Source organism: Emys orbicularis, chromosome 8 (genome assembly GCF_028017835.1).
Source record: "Emys orbicularis isolate rEmyOrb1 chromosome 8, rEmyOrb1.hap1, whole genome shotgun sequence".
Classification (NCBI taxonomy): domain Eukaryota; kingdom Metazoa; phylum Chordata; order Testudines; family Emydidae; genus Emys; species Emys orbicularis.
Window position 1 is genome coordinate 15,334,264 of NC_088690.1, and position 21,533 is coordinate 15,355,796.

Here is a 21,533-nt window from a genome sequence, read left to right on the forward strand (position 1 = left end):
GCCTTTACAAAGGGTTTTGAGATGCATGTAGGGCCATATTCTCAGCTGGGAGGCAGCCCCTTTGCACCACACCACTGGCCGATTCGGTTGCTGGTTTAGGGCATGTGGCAGGAGCAAAAGGTGGTAGGACTAAGGTCTTCACTATAACCCATTTATCTCCAGATGATTTAGCGGCTCCTTGGAACCAGTAGCAACCAGTGTAATTTCGAGCACCGTCTGCAAATTATGCTGAGGGTAGAGGAATAGGAGAGCACAGAAGGTAAGCTTTCCACTGCTCTTACCCTTCCTGAGCTGTGCTCTACACAGCCTGAAAAATACTATGCAAATACAATGCATTACCATCAATGGCGACTTTATCAGAGTTCTGCATTTGCAGTCAGGTTTTCAATTATGTATATTTTTCTTTTCCAATTAATGTGAAGTGAGGTGGAATCGGTCTTTTTTGGGGGGGGGGGGGGAAGCAAGAGTTACACTGGCTTTCAAGCCATAAATGTTAAATATTTTCAGCAGAACAACTCTGGTGGTTTATAGAGCTGAATGGACAATGGTAAGAACATTTTTCTAAAGAAAGAAAGAAAGTTTTCATTTTCTGATTTTTTGACAAAACCCCCAGAATTGAACTTTTTTAAAACTAAAAACAGCTCACACATGAATCCTTATTCCCACAAATTTACATAATTGACAACATACTTTCAATGCTGCTGATGTATGAATCACCGTAAAACCAGGTTAATTTCAGCTCCTTTGTAAGTCGTGAAGTGTGTGTGTGGGGGGGGGGGGCAATCAAAGTTGCCATACGGAAAAGAACATAATTAGTTCTGACATATTTTGTATTAAAGGATCTAAGACAGTTTTGAGGAGCGGATAGAGGAAAAAATTTAAAAACAGAGAAAGGAGTACATAAGTCCCTTTAAAGAACTTTTGTTTACATCTTGAGGTTATACGTAGGGCTGTCGATTAATCACAGTTAACTGTCACGATTAACTCAAAAAAAATGAATCACGATTAATCACACAGTTAAACAATAGAATACCAATTGAAATGTATTAAATACTTTGGATGTTTTTCTACATTTTCAAATATATTGATTTCTATTACAACATAGAATACAAAGTGTACAGTGCTCACTTTATATTTATTTTTTATTACAAATATTTTCACTATAAAAATGATAAAAGAAATAGTATTTTTCAATTCACTTCATACAAAGTACTGTAGTGCAATCTCTTTATCATGAAAGTGTAACTTGCAAATGTCGATTTTTTTGGTTACACAACTGCACTCAAAAACAAAACAATGTAAAACTTTAGAGCCTACAAGTCCACTCAGGCCTACTTCTTGTTCAGCCAATCACTAAGACAAACAAGTTTGTTTACATTTACGGGAGATAATGCTGCCTACTTCTTATTTACAATGTCGCCTGAAAGTGAGAACAGACGTTCGCATGGCACTTTTGTAGCCAGCGTTGCAAGGTATCTACATGCCAGATATACTAAACATTTGAATGCCCCTTCATGCTTTGGCCACCATTCCAGAGGACATGCTTCCATGCCGGTGATGCTCGTTTAAAAAAAAAAAAATGTTAATTCAATTTGTGACTGAAGTCTTTGGGGGAGAATAGTACGTCTCCTTCTCTGACATATATTTCATGTTACAGCAGTCTTGGATGATGACCCAGCACATGTTCGTTTTAAGAACGCTTTCACACCAGATTTGACAAAACGCAAAGAAGGTACCAATGTGAGATTTCTAAGGATAGATACAGCACTCAACCCAAGGTTTAAGAATCTGAAGTGCCTTCCAAAATCTCAGAGGGACGAGGTGTGGAGCATGCTTTCAGATGTCTTAAAAGAGCAACACTCCGATGCAGAAACTACAGAACCTGAACCACCACAAAAAAAAAATCAACCGTCTGCTGGTGGCATCTGACTCAGATGATGAAAATGAACATTAATCGGTCTGCACTGCCTTAGCTTGTTATCAAGCAGAATCTGTCATCAGCATGGACACATATATTCTGGAATGGTGGTTGAAGCATGAAGGGACATATGAATCTTTAGCGCATCTGGCATGTAAATATCTCGCGTCGCGATGTCGGCTACAACAATGCCATGCGAACGCCTGTTCTCACTTTCAGGTGACACTGTAAACAAGAAGCGGGCAGCATTATCTCCTGCAAATTGTAACCAAACTTGTTTGTCTGAGTGAGGAAGGGATGGGGAGGGATAGATCAGTGGTTTGAGCATTGGCCTGCTAAACCCAGGGTTGAGAGTTCAATCCTTGAGGGGGCCATTTAGGGAACTGGGGCAAAAATCTGTCTGGGGATTGGTCCTGCTTTGAGCAGGGGGTTGGACTAGATGACCTCCTGAGGTCCCTTCCAACCCTGATAGTCTATGATTGGCTGAAATAGGACTGAGTGGCCTTGTAGGTTCTAAAGTTTTACATTGTTTTATTTTTGAATGCAGTTTTCCTTTGTACATAATTCTACATGTGTAAGCTCATCTTTCATGATAGAGAGATTGCATTACAGTACCTGTATTAGGTGAATTGAAAAATACTATTTCTTTTGTTTTTTACAGCACAAATATTTGTAATCAAAAATAAATATAAAGTGAGCACTGTACACTTTGTATTCTGTGTTGTCATTGAAATCAATATATTTGAAAACATCCAAAAATAGTAAACAATAATAGAATACTATTTATTTGAACAGCAAGATTAATCGAGATTAATTTTTTTATTCGCTTGACAGCCCAAGTTAAAAGGTTTTAAAGGCATGGTCACCACAATAAAATTAGGATTGTTGAATTCAGAAGAGAAAAGACGTTTCCAACTATAACATGTAGACCATGGAGATATAGAGCAGAGAGCTCACAGTGTCAGGATGTAGAGAACTTCCATGCAAGCTTTTAGCAAATAGGCATTTGTAATTCTTTATCAATACTTACTATTTCATTAAACTATTTTCCCCCCTCCCTGTATCAACGGCACAATAATCAGCAGAAATTCTTGTCAATTCCAGCCACATCTCTACAATATGGGAAGGCTTTTGTTTTTAAAACGTATACTAAGTCAAAATACTAAATTATTTCTATACAGCAAACTCTCTTTTCTCTTCCACCAACTACTGTACACAAACAGACATCAGCTTGTGCTGTGACCCACACTGACCTAGCAGAAAATACAGGACTTGTGGAGTGGGCACAGCCAGGGTGGAAAAGATTCTGATGCAGCTCGGAATTCTAAATGAAGCTTTAAATACATACTAGTATTTATACTACAATATTTATTTTCTAAATGGAATTACTGGGTTCCTTCCCAACAGTGATTAGGGTCAGATAACCTCAAAGACCACTAACGTGCTTTTTATTGACAATGATTCGACTATTCAAACATACTAGGTTTTGAAATGAAAACTTGTAGCACTCTAGCCATTAAATATTACTTAAGACATACGGTAAATGTTTAATTCCGAGTACAGGGGAGGAAAAAATGCTCTTGATAAACACAAGATACGCTTTTGTGGTTTGTCAGCTCTGTTTCTCCTCAGTAGCCAAACCACACATGTGGGTACACATAGAAAGAATCCTCCATTCAACATACATTATAATTCGCTGTAATAATCCCTGTTTAAAAACCGAACAAGTGTGCAGGAAACAGCCTATCACATTGTACAATAGAATCCTTCCCTACAGCAGCAAGTCCAATATGCTCTTCACTGCGGCATGCCTTTCTGAAGCACAGGACACTGTTACATTATACTAATTTCTAGACATTTGAAGTCTTTATTTAAAAAGCAAAACCAAACTAACAAAAGCCAATGCACTGCACACTTACAGAGCTTTAAACCCAGGGATCTCAAGAGGCTTTACAAGCAGCAGAGTGCCACCACTGCAGACAGGGAAGTATTGCCATTTTGCAGATGGGGAAACAGAGGCAGAGAGAGTTAAAGCTAAACATTTTGAAGTGGCCTCGGATTTTGGCGCCCAATTTGATATTCCCTAAGGCCTGATTTTCTAGAAGTGTTGAGCATATGCAACTCCCCCGGCTAAGCACTGCCTGCTGATTCGCTACTCGAAGCTGGAGCCCACCAGTCGAATAGACTTGGCGTCCCACTGATGGAGGGGCACCGGGGGCTGACACTACCAATACCGGCCTGGATCCCTGACCCTGAGCCTGGTGGTAGGCCCAACGGGTCCAAAAGGGCCATTATACTGGGCCCTGCCACTGGGGTGGCCAAGTGATGGCTGGTGCCAGTTGTTCCTCTGGCCTACGGTGCCGGGATCGGTGCCGGGACTGGGAGCAGTGGTGGCTGCGTCAGGAGACAGAAGATTCGGCATCTGACTCTGATGAGTATTCTGTACCCAACCACGGAGGAGCGGAGCCCGATGGTTCCGGCGAGCGGTACCGGGGAGATGGAGATCGGCGCCGCAACATCATGGGCTTCCCCCGATGATGAATCAATGGCGGTGCCGCCATCGGTGCCGCGACGGATGTCGGAACTGTCCGCGGTGCCGTCACTGGTGCTACTGACGGTGCCTGAGTTTGCAAAGCCGGGCCCTGCACCTGCGTCCCGCCTGGTTTCTTTTTCTTATGTGGCACCCAGGGACTGCGAACGGTGCCGTCTGGTGGCACTGGCCTTGCGGGCCGGGGTGCGGTGCCGGTGCTCCCTGGCGGAGTCCTTCCTCGGTGCCAGGACATCCCACACAAAGGCCACTGCGCTGCGCACCGAGGATGCCGGTGTCGGCTCTGGCTGTGGCTGAAGGGCCAACTCCATCAGGAGGAGCTTCAGACGATAGTCCCGCCCCCTTAGTCCTGGGTTTGAAGATCCTGCAAATAAGGCACTTATCTGTCTGATGGCCCTCCCCAAAGCACTTGAGATAGGCGGCGTGCGGATCACTTGTGGGCATAGGTTTCATGCACCTCTTGCACACCTTAAACCCCTGCGACCGAGGCATGACCCAGCGCCGGGGAGAGTAGAATGGGGGGGAAGCCCCCCGAAGTAAGCTAAACTGATCTACAACTATTAACAACTAACTGACTATTTTCACAAAAACAAGGGAACCACTAGGTAGGCACTTGCAGATGCAAGAGACTGAGCCGTTCCAACGACCGTCACGGGCGGTAAGAAGGAACCGAGCAGGCGGCGGGTTGGCAGGGTCATATATACACCGCCATACAGGCGCCACTCTAGGGGTCTCCACAGCCGACCCAACGGGTACCGCTAGGGGAAAAGCTTTCCGGTGATCATGCACGCGGCGCGCGTGCACACACCTATTGGAATGCACATGAGCAATCACTTTAAGAAGAACAGTGTGCTACAGTAATGCAACATCCTGCATTACTTGTATGAAGTTCATTTTATGTCTTCATATATGTAATACATAGCCAAGCTAGGCTTGCTGTGGGAATCATGATATTGAATTTCCTGACTTCTTTGTTTGGAGTCTCAGCCACAGCACTAACAGACTTTAGGATCGGTTTCTTTAGTGGGGTTAGGCAGAGGGGAAAAAACAATGAGCCCTTCAGAGACTGATCAGGGTACACTGAACGTAATGAACCGTTAAGGCAACAGAGAGTCCTGTCTGTTGCTTTTTACAGATCCAGACTATCATGGCTACCCCTCTGATACTTGGAACCGTTAAGGATTATTCAAGGTTTGTGCAGATAGCTGAGCATATTAACCAAACATGCACACCTCCAAACCTCTGCAGGAGCACCTAGCAGCAGACCATGTGCTGTGCATGTTAATATGTCGTTTTCAAACAGCAATCACCTCAATTTGTTTAAAAGAAAATGTGATTTTAGAAACAATAGTGCTGGGGATTGAATCAGACCTCCTGGGCTCTATTCCCAGCTTTCCCCCTGACCTGCTGTGTAGCCTTTATCTCACTGTGCCCCAGTTTCTCCCACTAGAAAACAGGTAAATAGTTCACCTATACAGGTGTTTTGAGAGGCTTATTAATATCTGTGACCTAGTTTGAGTGATCTAGAAATGCCAGTTACTAGCCCTTGATAAATCCATGCCACATCTGAAGTTTAAGAAAAATTAAATGTGGATTAAAAAGCAAAAAGTGGTGATTTTTTTAACATTCATTAGAAAACCATCTGAATAGAATTTTACCAACTCTTCCTCTCTCCACCCACTAAGAAAATCCTATGAACTGAGAGCGTGCATAAGAAATTTCAGCACATTGAGCATTTAAGACAGTTAAGTGTCTGAAGATTGGGGATTATACTAGAAGTGCCTTTTCAACCTTAAGTATTGCAATAGAAGTGCAACACTACAGAAGAGCTTCAGGAGGACAGATAGTAAAATAATCTAAGCTTGCACATTTGTTTCTCTTTTTAACGACTTCAAACAGAGTTTCAAAACAAAATGCATTTTTAACAAGTACTTTGCTTTGGTTTCTCAGCATTTATAAATATTTCACATCAAAATAGGTATTTTAAAACAAGATGCCAAACGTGACAAAATAAAAAGTTACAAGAAGCCATTTTTATTGTAAGACTGACTTTTGTGCATGTCTCCTGCTTGTCAAATTTCTCAACGCTCCTGGTAAGGTAAATGCATAATAAATTTAGTATTGTGTGTACTGTGGACTTAATCTTTCCATAAGAAGCTGTGAAGCACAGCATGCAGCACTGGCAGTAGAAGGCAGAAACATTTTTACCAATCTGTCTTAATTTTACATGGTACACTCTCCCTCCTGTGACAACATTCATCTTTCAGTACTGAGTTCCTTTCACTTTAATTCCAACTTCTTTCTTTCACTGGAGTCCACTAAACTATCCAATTGCAGCACAAGAGTTTTACAGCTAGTTAGAAGTTGGTACTTGCATTATTTTTCCTAGTGGAAGTATATTTTAAAATTAACTCCACAAGGATTTAGAATTACAGTTTCTTTAACAAATAAAAGAAAAGGGCCAGTGTAGATTTTGCTCAAGGCTCTCAGACCTTTGGAAAATATCATCTTTTAATTTCATCTATTTTCTGTATGGGCAAGAAAGTATTTTTAAATATTTAAACAAAAATTCTATAGGGGCTTAGGCAAATGCAGTGTATAGGTTTTAAAAAGCACTTAGACACACGAGGCTAACAAGAGGCAGACTCAAGAGACGCAGGCTTTGGGTATCCTAATTCTTTATGCAAAAATGAAAGAAGAAGTCTTCTAAAAGCACTCGACAAAGTATTAGAATAAGATCAATGTGCAAAATACAGATCTAGATTTTGAACACCTCAAATTCAGAGGCTGGTTCAGGCTCATCTTTATATGATAAGCAAGGCATTATACACTGGAATTTAAAGCACTCTTACTTATTGAATACCAGTATTTGTATCTCAAACATTCACCAACATAACACTTAAGCCACCTAAAATGGACTAAAAAAGTATAAGTATGATATTTCTGTAGTTTATTTACTATAAATTGATATTTAAAAATGCATGAACTCTATAAAAAAGTTCTCTAGGTTCTCCCTCATCTTCTCTGACATAAAATCATGTTGTATGTCAACCAGAAGGACTGGATAACAAAATACGCTTTGACAGTGGGGTGGGAGGGAAGAAACATGGGGGTCTTGACTATATGGTTTAAATTATAAAATCCACAGGGAAATCTAAATGGTGTGCTTTTCTGTTTACCTTCCGGTGACAATGTCCAAATGCCTTAACACATTGCTGAACGTCTGTTACATAAACTCCTGTCACTAAGAATAAAAATAATGGATGGATGGATAATGGTCAGGCTGGACCTTCTGCTTGGTGCCAGTGGCGTCTTGCATACAAATTTAAAAATAGCTTGCAAGTAATATGCAGTCAATCTAAACTATATATAATCAGGCCTGGAAAACATCAACACAGTCAACCTTGCACGTACAGCCCCTTCACCCCCAAACAGAGATGTTAGATGGCTCAAAGGACCCAAGTTCTTTGGGTTAAGTCAGCAAATAAACGATTGTTCAAACTCTTTTTCAGACTCTGTGCCTACAAACCAATGCTGAATATGGTCTTTTCAAAAAAGTTTGCATTCAAACGAAATTAAAAGGAAAAGAAATTGTGCTGTGTGTGATACATTCTAAAATTTCACAGTTCTCCACTTTATAATGAACAGGATCATTCAAATGCCATCTGTACCATGATGTGATGCACATTGTCAAACATCCTAATAAAATCCTGCACGTTTCCCTCTTACCACATAGGAAAGCATCAGTAATTTTCTTCTTGAACTTTAATAAAAAACGGATCCCAAAATAATACATACTGTAGTTAGATCATGCATTTCAAATCAATAAAAGAAAGGGATTTCTTCCTCTTCTGTTTACTGTATCATTCTTTTAGTCCAGTAAGACTAGCACACTATATTTTCATGAATTGGAAACTAAGAGCCTATCAACCAGCTGAAAATAAACATGATGTGCTGGCTGTGCTTCCTGGAAGGCCTAGCTAAAGGGAGGAAAGGTCAGTCCATCATGAGAGGACAAAGAATAAAATAAATCTGTAGCAGGGAGGTTCCTGGGGAGGGGATTCTTAGCTTCATATTACAAAGCTCTATCTGGTTCTGGACCTTTTCCCAACCTCATCAAACGAGGCTGCAAGCCTGCTAGTTTAACCCCCAGGCTGGCAAGGAAACGAAGGAAGATTGGCTCCCCAAATGTACATGAGTTGAAGGAACAGAGAAATCTTCTGCCTTCCACCTATATAAACCCTGTTGAGGGGCTCCTCAAATCACATTTGGCATTAGGGATGCCCAAGTAGGTGTGCCAATGAGGGGGAAGAGGTCACATCCCTCTATTCAATCTGAGAAGCTCACTGTACAATGGGGCAGAGGCATAGTCTCACATATCTTCCCAAGCTTCCTTTTGGAGGCATCTCCTTCAAGTTCCCTTCTTTACCTGATCAGCTCCAACCAAGGCCTTGCACTGGGAACTACACGCATCATCCATTCCTCCCCCGGCAACTCCAAGTAATCATCTCCCCTGTAAGAGGGACAGACTTGAGAGGCAGACTTGTAAACTAGCATTAGATGGCAGTTTCCTAAGGACAAAAACTTTTGAAGTAGGATGCATCGTCTGTATAGCTTAGAAGCTTCATAGGGTCTGACCACCTAATGTATTTATAGAGCACCAACCACTAATATTCAAGCGCTGATCTGTCCAGACCAGCTACCTCTGAAGCGAATCTGCCTGTTGAAGAAGCATCTTGATCTATTAAAGAGACACCATTTAAAGCAATTACTTGCAAAATATCCCAGTGCTACAAGTGACAGTTCTTACCGATTTTTAAAAGGAAAAAGGTTCCCTTGTACGTTTTCTGACTTCACTTTTAAATATAATTCTGCACAACCCTTTTGGATTACTTTGAAGTGAAATGCTGAAACAGCCCATATTCTAAAGTGCCTTTAAAAGATATTTAATAAGAAAAATCCCAGCAGAAAACCATCCAATTAGGTGGATGTATGTACAGCCCACTGGCCATTTTATTGCTTCTTTTCCAATGGTGTGAATGGATTGTACAGAGATTTTTGCCCTCCAACTGAAGTGATTTACGTTTAGCATCCCTTCTTGAATAAAAGTCTCAACTCCAATACACCGCTCTCTGTATGTGGGGAGAGTTCCTCATTGCACTGAGTGGGAGACCACCAGAAGTTTGAGAACACAGAATACTGGTGGCTTGATCTACGTTGTGATACAGAGAAACAAGTTTCCCCTCAATAGATTTTTGGCACCATGGAGGTACAAACATGATTTGTAGCTGTCTGTCCATTTTATCATCCCAAAAGGATCAAAAGTCTTGCAGGGAAAAAAAATCTGTTCAGTGAACTGTTTGTAAAGTTTTTCAGGGGAATGTTTTTCCCTTCAGCTCGTTGGTTCCTTTTTAACTGCAAGAGTTATTGGAATCTTTTCCTCCTTTTGAACAGAAGGAAAGTCCACTTTTGGCTTTGCAAGATCATGCTCAGTAGCATTCTGGCTGTCTTTATCCTTAGATGTTTCCAGAAGATGCTGCATGCTACGTTTGAAAATGAGGCGAGGGTCTGGTCCAGGAAGAGGGGGGCAATTGCAGCTCTCTCTTATTTTAAGTGCCTATGAAAACAAGCAGAAAAATCAAATCAACTTACTAAAACAACATTGTAGGTAAAAACAATTTAGGAGCATTCATTTTAGTGCATGACAGTCAGTCCCTTAGCTTTCCAGTATGAATTGTATTTGTTAGTTATATGTTGGTGACTTCAATATTAGGTCTATATACATATTATCTGACAATTTATTGAGGGAAACCAAGACCTCCTGGGGTCAGAAGAGACATTAATATGGTAAAAGATACTGTTTTTAAGGAGAATGTTTTCTCAGCCAGCTCCATGAAGAGTGGCTACTTTAAGAGATATGGTACCATGGTGTTAACTGTACACAGCATTGGAAATCCACAAAACTCTCGTAATTTAATGAAACAATGTAAAGTCATAATATATTCTAATATTTAGTACTGATCATTATCATGGTCACTTTCATATCTGCTGTTAAATGCTTCTTAGCCTTACTGAAAGAAAGTAGAACACACACTTTATGGGCAAATGACCATCCAGATGCATTTTTAATCCTTGCATCAGAAAGTTCATTCCCTGTATGTTTTATTCCATTCGTCCTGATTCTCTTCCTAATCTCATGTTTCAGAAGAGTTCTTGTCAGAGTTTCCTTGAGTTACTTACAGCTAAATAAAAACAACAAGAAGTCTGGTGGCACCTTAAAGACTAACAGATTTATTTGGGCATAAGCTTTCGTGGGTAAAAAACCTCACTTCTTCAGATGCATGGACCCACGAAAACTTATGCCCAAATATATCTGTTAGTCTTTAAGGTGCCACCGGACTCCTTGTTGTTTTTGTGGATACAGACTAACACGGCTACCCCCTGATAAATTACAGCTAAATGTTGCCCTAGCCATTGGGAGTGGTGTTATGGGGAAACTACAGAAAACAGTGGCTTAGATCCAGAGTGAGAGAAGAGGGTGACCACATAGTGGAGTTCACACTGCAGATCCTTTAAAAAAAAAAAAAAAAAAAAAAAAGGAATAATTCACCCTTGGCTTAGGTATGCTACAGACTAGAATAGCCACATTCACTTTTGCAATGTGAAGTGTATGTATGTGGACACAGCAGCTTGCCCTCCTCACTCACCTACCTAGTTCAGTAGGTATGCTGCCCTGCTGCTAACATAGTGAGCAAGGGCTGACTTAGATTCCTTATATACCTACAGGGAGGGAAGGATTTGCCTCAATTTGAAGTTCATTCAGATCCTTCCAATAGTACAGATCACTTCTGCAGTTTTTAAAAGGAAAGAAAAGTCCAGCCTAATAGCTTCTTTTACAACGAGGTTCTGAAACCATGGTTTTCTAACGAAAATCCTTTTAGTGTAATAAACTGATATCTCTGGAACTGACTTGGAAACAAATGGAATTTAATAGCTCCAACTGGCCTTTAGAAAAAGGCAAGATCCAGAGACACGACAAGTGTTTCTCATCTGTGCTATGTGATAGTTTCTGGTTGAAATGTAGCATTTGAATCATCACAAACGCAACTTTGGGCTTGGGACTCATAGATTCCTCTCAGTTATAACTTCTTTTTATTAAATAAAAATATAAGTTCAACATTTGTTGTTTTGCAAGCTAATCATCCAAATATTCCCCAAATTTTATCATACCTATCAACCCAACTCTGCTTCAGTGACCAATCAATTTCAAAACTGATATTTACAATGACAGACTAAGAGTTTTCTCTTGTTCTCTTGCAGAACATAAGCTGCTGCAAGACTGCATTAATGTCAAGCAGCATTATTCAAGGCAAGTAGAAATATAAAGATTTAAGTTGTATCCTTAAAAGGGCAACATAATCCTCCTTTAAATTAATTTAGCAGTTTTAAATCTCTGGTTTTCTTGACTATGTAATGCTTATCTTCCTTCCTTGGGTTCACTTATCTAAACTATTGGAGTTCACAACATCAATAGTTACATGCAATAGCTCTGGGGTAATATTTTTACCCTGCAGAGGCCTCTGCTTTCTTATTACACAAAGCAGCTGGAGGTGCCTGATTAAAACACACCAATTCATAGTCCATAAAAAACTGAAGTCTACTGTGATGACAGTTGAAAGGCTATGTTTAGCATAGGTCTTCCTGTTAAAGACAGAGCTGCATCCACATTCTAGTCAATGAGTGATTTTTGCAATGATTTTGCACGTGAATATTTGTCCTTGGCCCAGAGGATTCAGTTCTATTTAGTGGGTGCTCTTTCCTAAGTTCAGGTGGCTCCTGCTATTGTTTTTTAAGTGCAAATAATGTACTCAATGCAGCAGAACCATGAAGATGCCATTTCCTGACTTGTTCAAGAAGCCTACAACGTACTCCTTCTGGAAGCTAAAGCATCCCAATGCCTACCTTCAATATCACTAGCATAACTTCAATTCCACTAATTTGGGGTTGCTCAAGAAATTCCACTTCCACCATCCAATCCAGCTAATTTAGTTGTAAGGCTAGTGCATAGACATTCCTAATTAAATGCATACAACTTACCAAGTTAATATTTTAGATAAGTGAACCCAAGGAAGGAAGACAGGCATACATAGTCAAGAAAACCAGAGATTTAAAATTGCTAAATTAATTTAAAAGAGGATTACGTTGTCCTTTTCAAGATACAACTTAAATTTTTATATTTCTACTTGCCTTGAATAACCAGACCTGTTATACTAACGAATCCAGTCAGAAACAAGGCAAGTTAAATCTTTAGTGGAGTACTTGGATTAGGTTCGGGTTTGCAGGCACATTACTACTGTCTTTTTCAGACTCCCATTAAGACAAAAGCGCTGCACTGCAGAAGAGAAGCTGTTAATGGTGAAGATTACCCTGTGTGTGTATTGACACAGAGAGCGGTCACCAAGTAATATTATTTCTATCACAAGATTTCAGACTTTGGCTTGTAAATGGCAAAGGCGGAGCAGATGTCTACTACAATATAGCCGTAGCCACCTACAAACAGCAATGGGGTGGAGGCCTGCCTGTGCCGTTGCTTAGTACCTCACCCACTCCTCTCACTCACATACACCAAAACTTTTTGTGGCACAGACAGCTGTATGCAGGTCCTGGGAAAGAGGATGGATTTTATCCCTCAGTAATATATATAACATACTTCGCTACTGTCACATTCCTGGGCTTACTGCACCCAACACCCCCATGCCTGGCCTCTCTGAATGCACACCCCCCCCCCCTCAGGTCTCTGGCCATCACCTCGCTTGGGATGGAATCACACCATTCTCCCACTTTAGGATCTGCCCTTGGATTGCAGTCCCCCCATCAACCGTGATTGCCTCAGAAGGCCTGACTAACGTACTGACAATGATCGTGGTACACAGTGATCTGACAGTCCTTTTAATGCAAAGTATTATTTATTAGAACAAATGCATTTCAGAGAAAACCAGTTCTTAAAACAGGCCTGCACAACTCGTAAAGCGGCGAGGGCCATATTACTCCAAAGAAAACAGCTGAGGGCCGAAATCCTCTGAGCGCCACCAAACCCCCCCTTACAGATCACCAAGACCTCTGGGGTCAGTTCATTCCCTCAGCTCAAACCATTCTCTCCCTCAGCCTCAGGGAGAGAGTTCTTTAAGAGCTGTTTAGTCCTTTTGATCACCCCCTACCTGTTCCTTTTCCTCAAGACCAGATCACATTTTAACTGATTACAGCCCTTTGATCTGTTAGGTTATGTTTATATAACCTCTGTAAGCGAGCCTCCCAGCCTGGGTCAACACTGTCAGGCTAGCCAGGCTGTCCCTAGTGCTCAAATAGCTGTGCAGAGAGCACTTGGAAGTTGCAGCTTGGGCTGAAGCTTGGCCTCTGAAGGGGGAACGTGGCTTCAGCCCAAGTGCTGCCAGCTATTATTTTTAGAGCAATAGCATGAGCCCCGCTAACCAGAGTCTGTTGACCGAGCTGGGACACTCACTTCTGTGGACTGTGAAGACATACCCCCTATTTCACAGCCGTGGCAAAACAAGGCATATAACTTGTTGGAGGCAGAATGTAAGATCCACAAAACCGGATTGTTTTTCAAATGTGCGTGGAGAGCGGGGAGTGTCCTTTTCTGGGGTCACTCTCTTCTTGGCAGCAGTCCTCCTGGAATAAAAGCATTCTAAGCATATACCCCAGTGTAATACAGCCTCTCTCAATAACTATGCTACATATCTGTATACTTAGGTTATTACATAGCAGCTCCATGACTGTCACAACCACCTTTATAAGGAAAACTGCAGGAAAAGATGTGTCCAAGTTGCTTTAGCATTTTCATCATAGATTGAAAGGTTTTCACCAGCAATTGGATACGATGACATTCCAGGGGAGGCGGGTGAAAGAAAAGAACCTTTTTTCTAATATTTCTCCTAAAATAGCACTCTTGTAACAGCCTATTTGTTCTGGGCCTGAAGTAGATACCCGCGTGTGTCAGGCCTAAGTATTCTCTCTCTCTCTCTCTCTCTCTAGTTTAGAAAACGTTACCGACAAGCTTGTTAACTTCATAAAATTTAGAGGCCAATTCAATTATACTAGCTAGTAAAATATCTGCCTTTACTTATGTCACAGACAAAATGAAATTCTGGAAAATGAATAGTGCTTGTATAGTATATACACAGGGCTTGTACATATTTTCTTGTACCTCAGGTTTACCTTTATGTTCAAATAATCTGTTTGCTATAGTTGAGAACCCCAAATAATTAAAAATTCATAAGCATGAGTCACTTATGCATTCCAATTCTGATTTTACTAACCTCACAAGATTGAGAAAGAGGATTGGGGGGGGGGGAAGGGGGAGAGAGAGAGAGAGAGAGAGAGCGCGTGCACTTGCACAGAATTATATATCCCTCAAAGCGACTGTTCTATATCCAAGGACTGTGGGCAGTATGGCAGCTCAAAAGGAGGACAAATATAATGGATATTAGACAAATTGGTCACCAAAACATAGAACACTGAAGTTTGTGTTGCAGAATCAAGCTTCCAATTGTATTAGTTGGAAATGTAAAGTTAATCATAAATAAAATACCTGTTATAGTTTGGAATATTTGTATTTGGAGGTCTACATTTCAGATGCAATTTTCATGTTGGGTTACGGTACTAGTTCTCTATTTCTCTCAACTATCCTCATAATAATATAAGCAGCTAGAATACCCAGATCCCATCTCGCTCAAGGGCAAGTTATAATGTACATATTCAAAATGCTGTACTGTGTCATCATGTGAAAGTATTTTCAAATGGTTAGACTATTAAATTTCAAAAGGCTGATGCATGTATCTGTTCTCCAATTTTCCATATAAACATTCTAGTTACTATAATAATTTATGGTAATCATTAGGCTATGTACGGTAAGTATCCTGAGCATAACAGATAATTTCATGGTAAAGTTTGTTTTATATACTTAGAATTATTTACAGATTAAAAAAAAAACATATTTAATGGCTCCTTTTGTCAGTCTGTATGCAGCTGGTTCGCACTAATAGTTGTCTTACTATCTTAGAAAGTAACAAAATCATTCAAGTTAATAGCAAACAATGTAGGTTTTTTTGGCCTTAAAAGATACAGTAAGCAATTCTAGACTAAGAATGATCAATTCCAGATTTCTAGTACTATAGACATCTCATTCCCTGAGATAGCTTTGGGTCACATCATTGTAAAGTGCAATGTCATCATCTGAAGAAAAACCTTTCCTATGGTGCGATGAGAATGCAGAGCAATTTATTGTGGTCTTGCTCAGAAAGTACGCTAAGAAACACAGTAATATTATTGAAGTGTCCTTTAAAATTAACTGTTTTCTTTCACTGCCATTTGGTTGTCTGGAAAAAAAAAATCTAATCTGAATGGTTGAGTAGTAGGGAACGATTGGCAGGGTCACTTCAGTTGAAGGACTATCAAAAATGGATACAGATATAGAGTTCACCATCCCCATTTTGAATTTTGCCTACTGCCAGTATAACTGATGGTTATATTTTCTCTTTAGCCTCATGTTACCATAACAAATAAACCTTCCAAGAGATTTACTCACACACTTGCTTTCCCCCATTGCTTGGTGTATGAACAATACTGAGCATATCATATGGATACCTGTAGTGCGGCAATGCTGCAAGAAGAAGCTGTTACTGGTAAATAAAACCTGGCTTTAATAGACTAGCACTGAAAGCAACATTCCCATTTTTCTTCTAGCTCCTCACACAGTTCTCTAGATTGGGGAGAGAAGGGCACCACGTCAAACAGAACCAATTATTACCGCTACCGATAATTCTTTCTAGCTGTTGCGCATCAGCTTCACTTATCCACTGAACTCTTCTTGAGGGCACAAAGCCCTTACTCCTGCTTCCCCACCCCACTCCAAGCGTGTTTGAGGTGGAATGCAAATTCTGCTCCTCTTCCTCAACTATCATTGGGGGAGATGACTTCAAGACCTCCCCCACCCAACCTGCCTGATGGCTGCACTTTTCAGGGGCTGGGGAAAGAAGGAAGGGTTACTCCACCTGGTAAACAACAAGAGATCAAGCAGTGATAACAAAATAAATGCCAACGCTCTCCAAGGGCATAAGAAAACTTTTTTTGCTCTTAGATTTTGTCCTGCACCAGACCAAACAATAATTCACTACTGCCCTGCAAGCCAGCTGGTACTTGGATAAAAAAAATCGTGGTCTCTATTCCTTTGGTACTGATCTATCTATCTATAACGAGGACTCCAAGAACACTGTACACATCTTCATTTTCCACTTCAGCCACGGTGAGAGGATTTTATAAAACATTCCTATTAAAATCTGCTCACAATTTAAATAAAGACCACAGAGTTATTTTGGTGAAGCAGAGCATTTCTTGGGTAGGTTATTTTGAAAAGAAGATGTCTAGCTATTCTTCAATCTCCCACCCGCAACGACTATTTTGGCTTATGCCATCATTTAGCACACTAATTGCACTTTCTCCAATTGAATGAAAGTCTTCTCTTTCTGAAAGTTCTATGGAAACGGAGTATTTTTATGATCCCCATGCTAACAAATCTCCAACAGTCAGAGCTTGGCAGCAGGAAAAGATTGCAAGTGATAGTTGGCTAGTTGTACAAAATATGCAGCAACCACTTGTTTTGGGATGAAGTAGTAAGTTTCAAAAAGCAGCTAATTTTGTTGGATAAAGAGGAGTTGTGACTGGAATAGATTTGCTGCTGCGAAGGGTAACAGCAGACAGAAAGTCTTTACTTATCTTTAAAAAATGGCCTATGTAATTATCTATATTACATTTCTGGAGAAAGGAGACCCTGTCTGATAATGGAATGCAAGCCTAGATTACTCAGAACAGAACAGTTTTCAAATACAATGCTAACACCTGGGTAATGGGGGCTTTCTGGTTCAGCCACCAGTGGCTGGGTAATTGAGCAAATTAAGAGGATCCGCAAGCAGTTACCTACTTGGCATTCCTATTAGAGGACATTTGAAAGAAAGAACAAAAAGCAGACTCCAGATGGATGGGCAATTGTGAGAATTAGCTCCATTTCCTTAGAGTGGGGTAGAACTGACTCTCTAATGTGATGGAACAGCTAAAGAGAACTGAAAACAAAAGCAAGCTGCAAAAATCTACAGAGGCTCATGATTACTATGAATATTAAGAAACCTTTTACTGGGGATCTGACATCACTCTTAGGCAAAGCTGTTCATGCCCACTTCAGTGAGAGAAAATGGGAAAGCATGGCTTACTGTGTGTGATAACCTAGGTCCTAGGACTTGTAGCTAAAGGAAGTGGAAACAAGAGAACTCAGACATTAGCACTTTTGTCGGTAAAACTTTTATCAGTCGGGGTGACAAAGTTTCACCAACAAAAGCGCCAGTGTGAACAGCACGATGTTGGCAGGAGACACTCTCCTGCCGACAATCGCTACTGCGCTCGTTAGGAGTGGTTTAATTATGCCAGCAGGAGAACTCTCTCCCGCTGGAATAGAGGGGCTACACAGGAGACCTTACAGCAGTGCAGCAATACATCTGTGCCACTGTAAGGTCTGTAGTGCAGACAAAGCCTTAATGTCCCAACCTGACCTCTGGTTTCCAGCACAGGTACAAGATGTCACAGAAGACCTAAGTTACTTTATCAAGCCTGTATTTATTAAAGGGAAAGCCATTAACAAAACAAAAATCTTAAATCTTAATCACAAAGTACATTTCATCTAAAGATAGCTGAGAAGCCTACAGAGTAATTACACTTTACCTATGCTGCTTTAATTTTTCTTCACCTAATGGAAGTCCTGAGTAGGTTAGTATTTTATAATGGAATGTTTCTGCAAGGAAAAAGGGCAAGATAAATACGATGCTATAAAATTAGCTCATAAATCAAGACTAAAGTATGGTTCTAACAACCTTTTGCAGAGGGGGAAAAAACAAAAAACAAAACAAAAACAAAAAAAAACCCCACAGTTCTCTCAACATTCTCTGCTCACCTCTGGTATAAGCCGGTCCAAGTGTTCAGCTCTGTTTTCATGAGAAGGGTGTGTGGAGAGCCATTCTGGTAATTTACGCTGCCCTTGAATGGTCTCTACTAATTCCATCTGCTGCCAAAACACAGCGCTTGCTCTTACATCCACACAAGCCTAAAAGTAAAAAGGAAATATCACCGTACTATAATTCTCAGAAACACATTTTAAATTAGAATTCTCCAAAGCTCCTTTGACTGCATCCCTCACATGAACATAAACATAAGAATGGCTATACTTGGGTCACACAAGTGGTCCATCTAGCTCAGTATCCTGTCTTCCAACAGTGGCCAATACCAGATGCTTCAGAGGGAACGAACAGAACAGGCAATCATCAAGTGATCCATCCCCTCTCGTCCACTCCCAGCTTTCAGCAAACAGAGGCTAGGAACACTCAGAGCATAGGGTTGCATCCCTGACCATCTTGGCTAATAGCCATTGATGGAGCTATCCTCCATGAAATTATCTAGTTCTTTTTTTGAATCCTGTTATAGTTTTGGCCTTCACACCATTCCCTGGCAATGAGTTCCAAAGGTTGACTGTGTATTGTGTGAAGAAGTACTTCCTTTTGTTTGTTTTAAACCTGCTACCTATTAATTTCATTGGGTGACCCCTGATTCTTGTGTTACGTGAATGAGTAAATAACACTTCCTTATTCACTTTCTCCACACCAGTCAAGATTTTATTGACCTCTCTGTCATCTCTTTTCCAGGCTGAACAGTCCCAGTCTTTTTAATCTCTCCTCCTATAGAAGTTATTTCATACACCTAATCATTTTTGTTGTCCTTCTCTGCACCTTTTCCAATTCTACTATAGTATATCTTTTTTGAGATGGGGTGACAAGAACTGCACGCAGTATTCAAGATTCTATGGTACATGGACTAGAACAAATACTGAAACTTTAATTTTTTCCCTTAAACTACTTCACTAGAGCCAGAAAATGGACAGGTGGGAATGTCAGGTCATGCTCAGTGAGCCAGATTCAACCCTGATGTTAACTACAGAAGGAAAAAAACAAAACAAAAAAAACCCACACAGTTACAGAAAATATAAGATAAGTCTCTCGGGACTGAAGATTGGTGCACTTCAAGGACACACTGGGCCCAGCACTTCCTTCACACCTGTGTAACTCATTGACTTTGATGGAATTATTCCTAAACTACAGAGTAAGTGAGAGGGGAGCCAGGCACAGAAATGGTTAATCAGAAAAAGAAGTTATTCTATATTTCACTTTGTTTTAATTTACCATAAACAGCTCTGCAATCTTTTTTCTTATAGTAACAGTTGCTACGCATAATACCTCAGAAGAACAAATTAATGACCCTCACAGATTTACACAAATCTACAGAGAAGGTCGCTTTGTTCCGCTCAATACTTGTGAAAACAGCAACACCAGAATGCCCTTTAGAGAAAGCTCAGAGACAGGGGAGAATTTCTACAGGAGAATGAAGGGAAGGTGTAATACCCAATTTTTTGGCCTTCTACTCAGAGGACGTTCTGCTGTGCTAGTTCTAGTGCTTGTGACAATAGGAATGACTTTGAAGTACAGGTAACCTGCCATATCAAACATGACCATGCCAATTCTTTTTTTTTATTCCCCACCCCAGAAAAACAGCATCCAAAAGGTATGTCACTGATGAGATGCAGAAGGATAAGATTCACCAACCAAAGTAGTAAATAAAACCAACAGTCACATCTTTCAGAGCAATCTAGAGGCCAGCCTGAATAGTTTATAAGATAAGGGCTGAAGTTTACCTCACATTATGATTGGGCAAATTTAAAATGCCTCAATAAGCAGAGCTATTGCTGCATCAGTGGCATAATTTGTCATATACTCTGAAATACAGCAAACAGCACAAGTGGCAGCAGAGTAAATTTTCATGCTTTAGAGAAAGATGAATGCCATGTACTTTGGAAAATGAAGGGATTATTTTTCCTGTAAACTTGGGAATAATGTTTTTGTTTTTGTAATTACTTTATGAGAAACAGAAGTAAAAGAAGTGAAACAACACTGTAAATGAAACAGGCAGCATGTGTGCACATGTATAAGGTGGATAACAATTATGTTAGTGAAAGGAATGCCATCTGGTTTAAGCACCTGACCTTGGGAATACTTTACACAGCAGTATGACGATAATGAAGGAACTGTGGTAACAGTTGCAATACAGAAGGGATGGAAACAGAGTTACCAAAAAAAACCTCCACAAAAAGTTGCAGCAAGGAAATCTATTATTTATATTTTGATAACACAATGCCTAGGAACTCCAATCATCATAAAAAGCCTGATGAACAATCTTAAATTTATGTGCAGTCATAGGTCTTAACACCTAGCTAATTTGGGGCATACCCATACTACACTATCAGTTTGTTAAAGTGTCCTGGAGTGTAAATATAGATAGATATTAGAAAAATCATATCTGAATACGCTGTATGGAGCAATGGTCATCAAACAAAAAAGTGACAACTGTCTTAGCTAGCTAAATATTTGTAGTAAAATTCAGTATTTAAGGTGTTTCCTATAGTAATACTCTAGGTACTTTGGCAATCTTATTTACTTCAGGGGGTTCTCACTTTCTCCACCCAAGACCTTCAAAGCAGCCAAAGGACAGTGGATTGAGGTCATGGCAAGAATAGGTCTTGTGAAGGACAACAGCAGGGGAGGTTTTTTGGGTGGGTGGTGCTTGCGAAGGTGTTGTTGAGATGCTGGCTGGCAAATGGGAGGGGGTTCGTTTCAGCTATTCCTGTCTCTCCCCCCCACCCCATTCCTATGCTGTTCTCAGGGAAACACTGAGCACTGAACAGCTTTTAGAGGACCACCACCATCCATTGTGCAGCATAAAGATAATGCCAAAAAAGTGCTCTAGTCAAAATATAAGCTATGAAGGCAGAGTACCAGGGGAGAGTGAGACAGACAAGGTTTATTAAGTGAGGACAGAATGCTAAGGTCATGAAGCCTGTTTATATTATTAGTGATAGGAAAGTAAACAAACATGACTGTTCAGCCAGCAGACCCTCAT

At 40.4% G+C, this 21,533-nt stretch overlaps 1 protein-coding gene across 1 annotated transcript in view; it reads right to left on the reverse strand.

Moving 5' to 3' along the window:
* Nucleotides 1-9,400: 9,400 nt before the first annotated feature.
* OMA1 (OMA1 zinc metallopeptidase) overlaps nucleotides 9,401-21,533 on the reverse strand; it is a 32,228-nt gene continuing 20,095 nt past the window's right edge. Inside the window, exons 8-9 of the mRNA XM_065409697.1 lie at nucleotides 18,484-18,633; nucleotides 9,401-10,083 (exon numbers count right to left, since the gene is read on the reverse strand). Coding sequence (XP_065265769.1) covers nucleotides 9,859-10,083; nucleotides 18,484-18,633 — 375 coding nt within the window. The 3' untranslated portion in view covers nucleotides 9,401-9,858. The remainder of the gene's footprint in view (nucleotides 10,084-18,483; nucleotides 18,634-21,533) is intronic.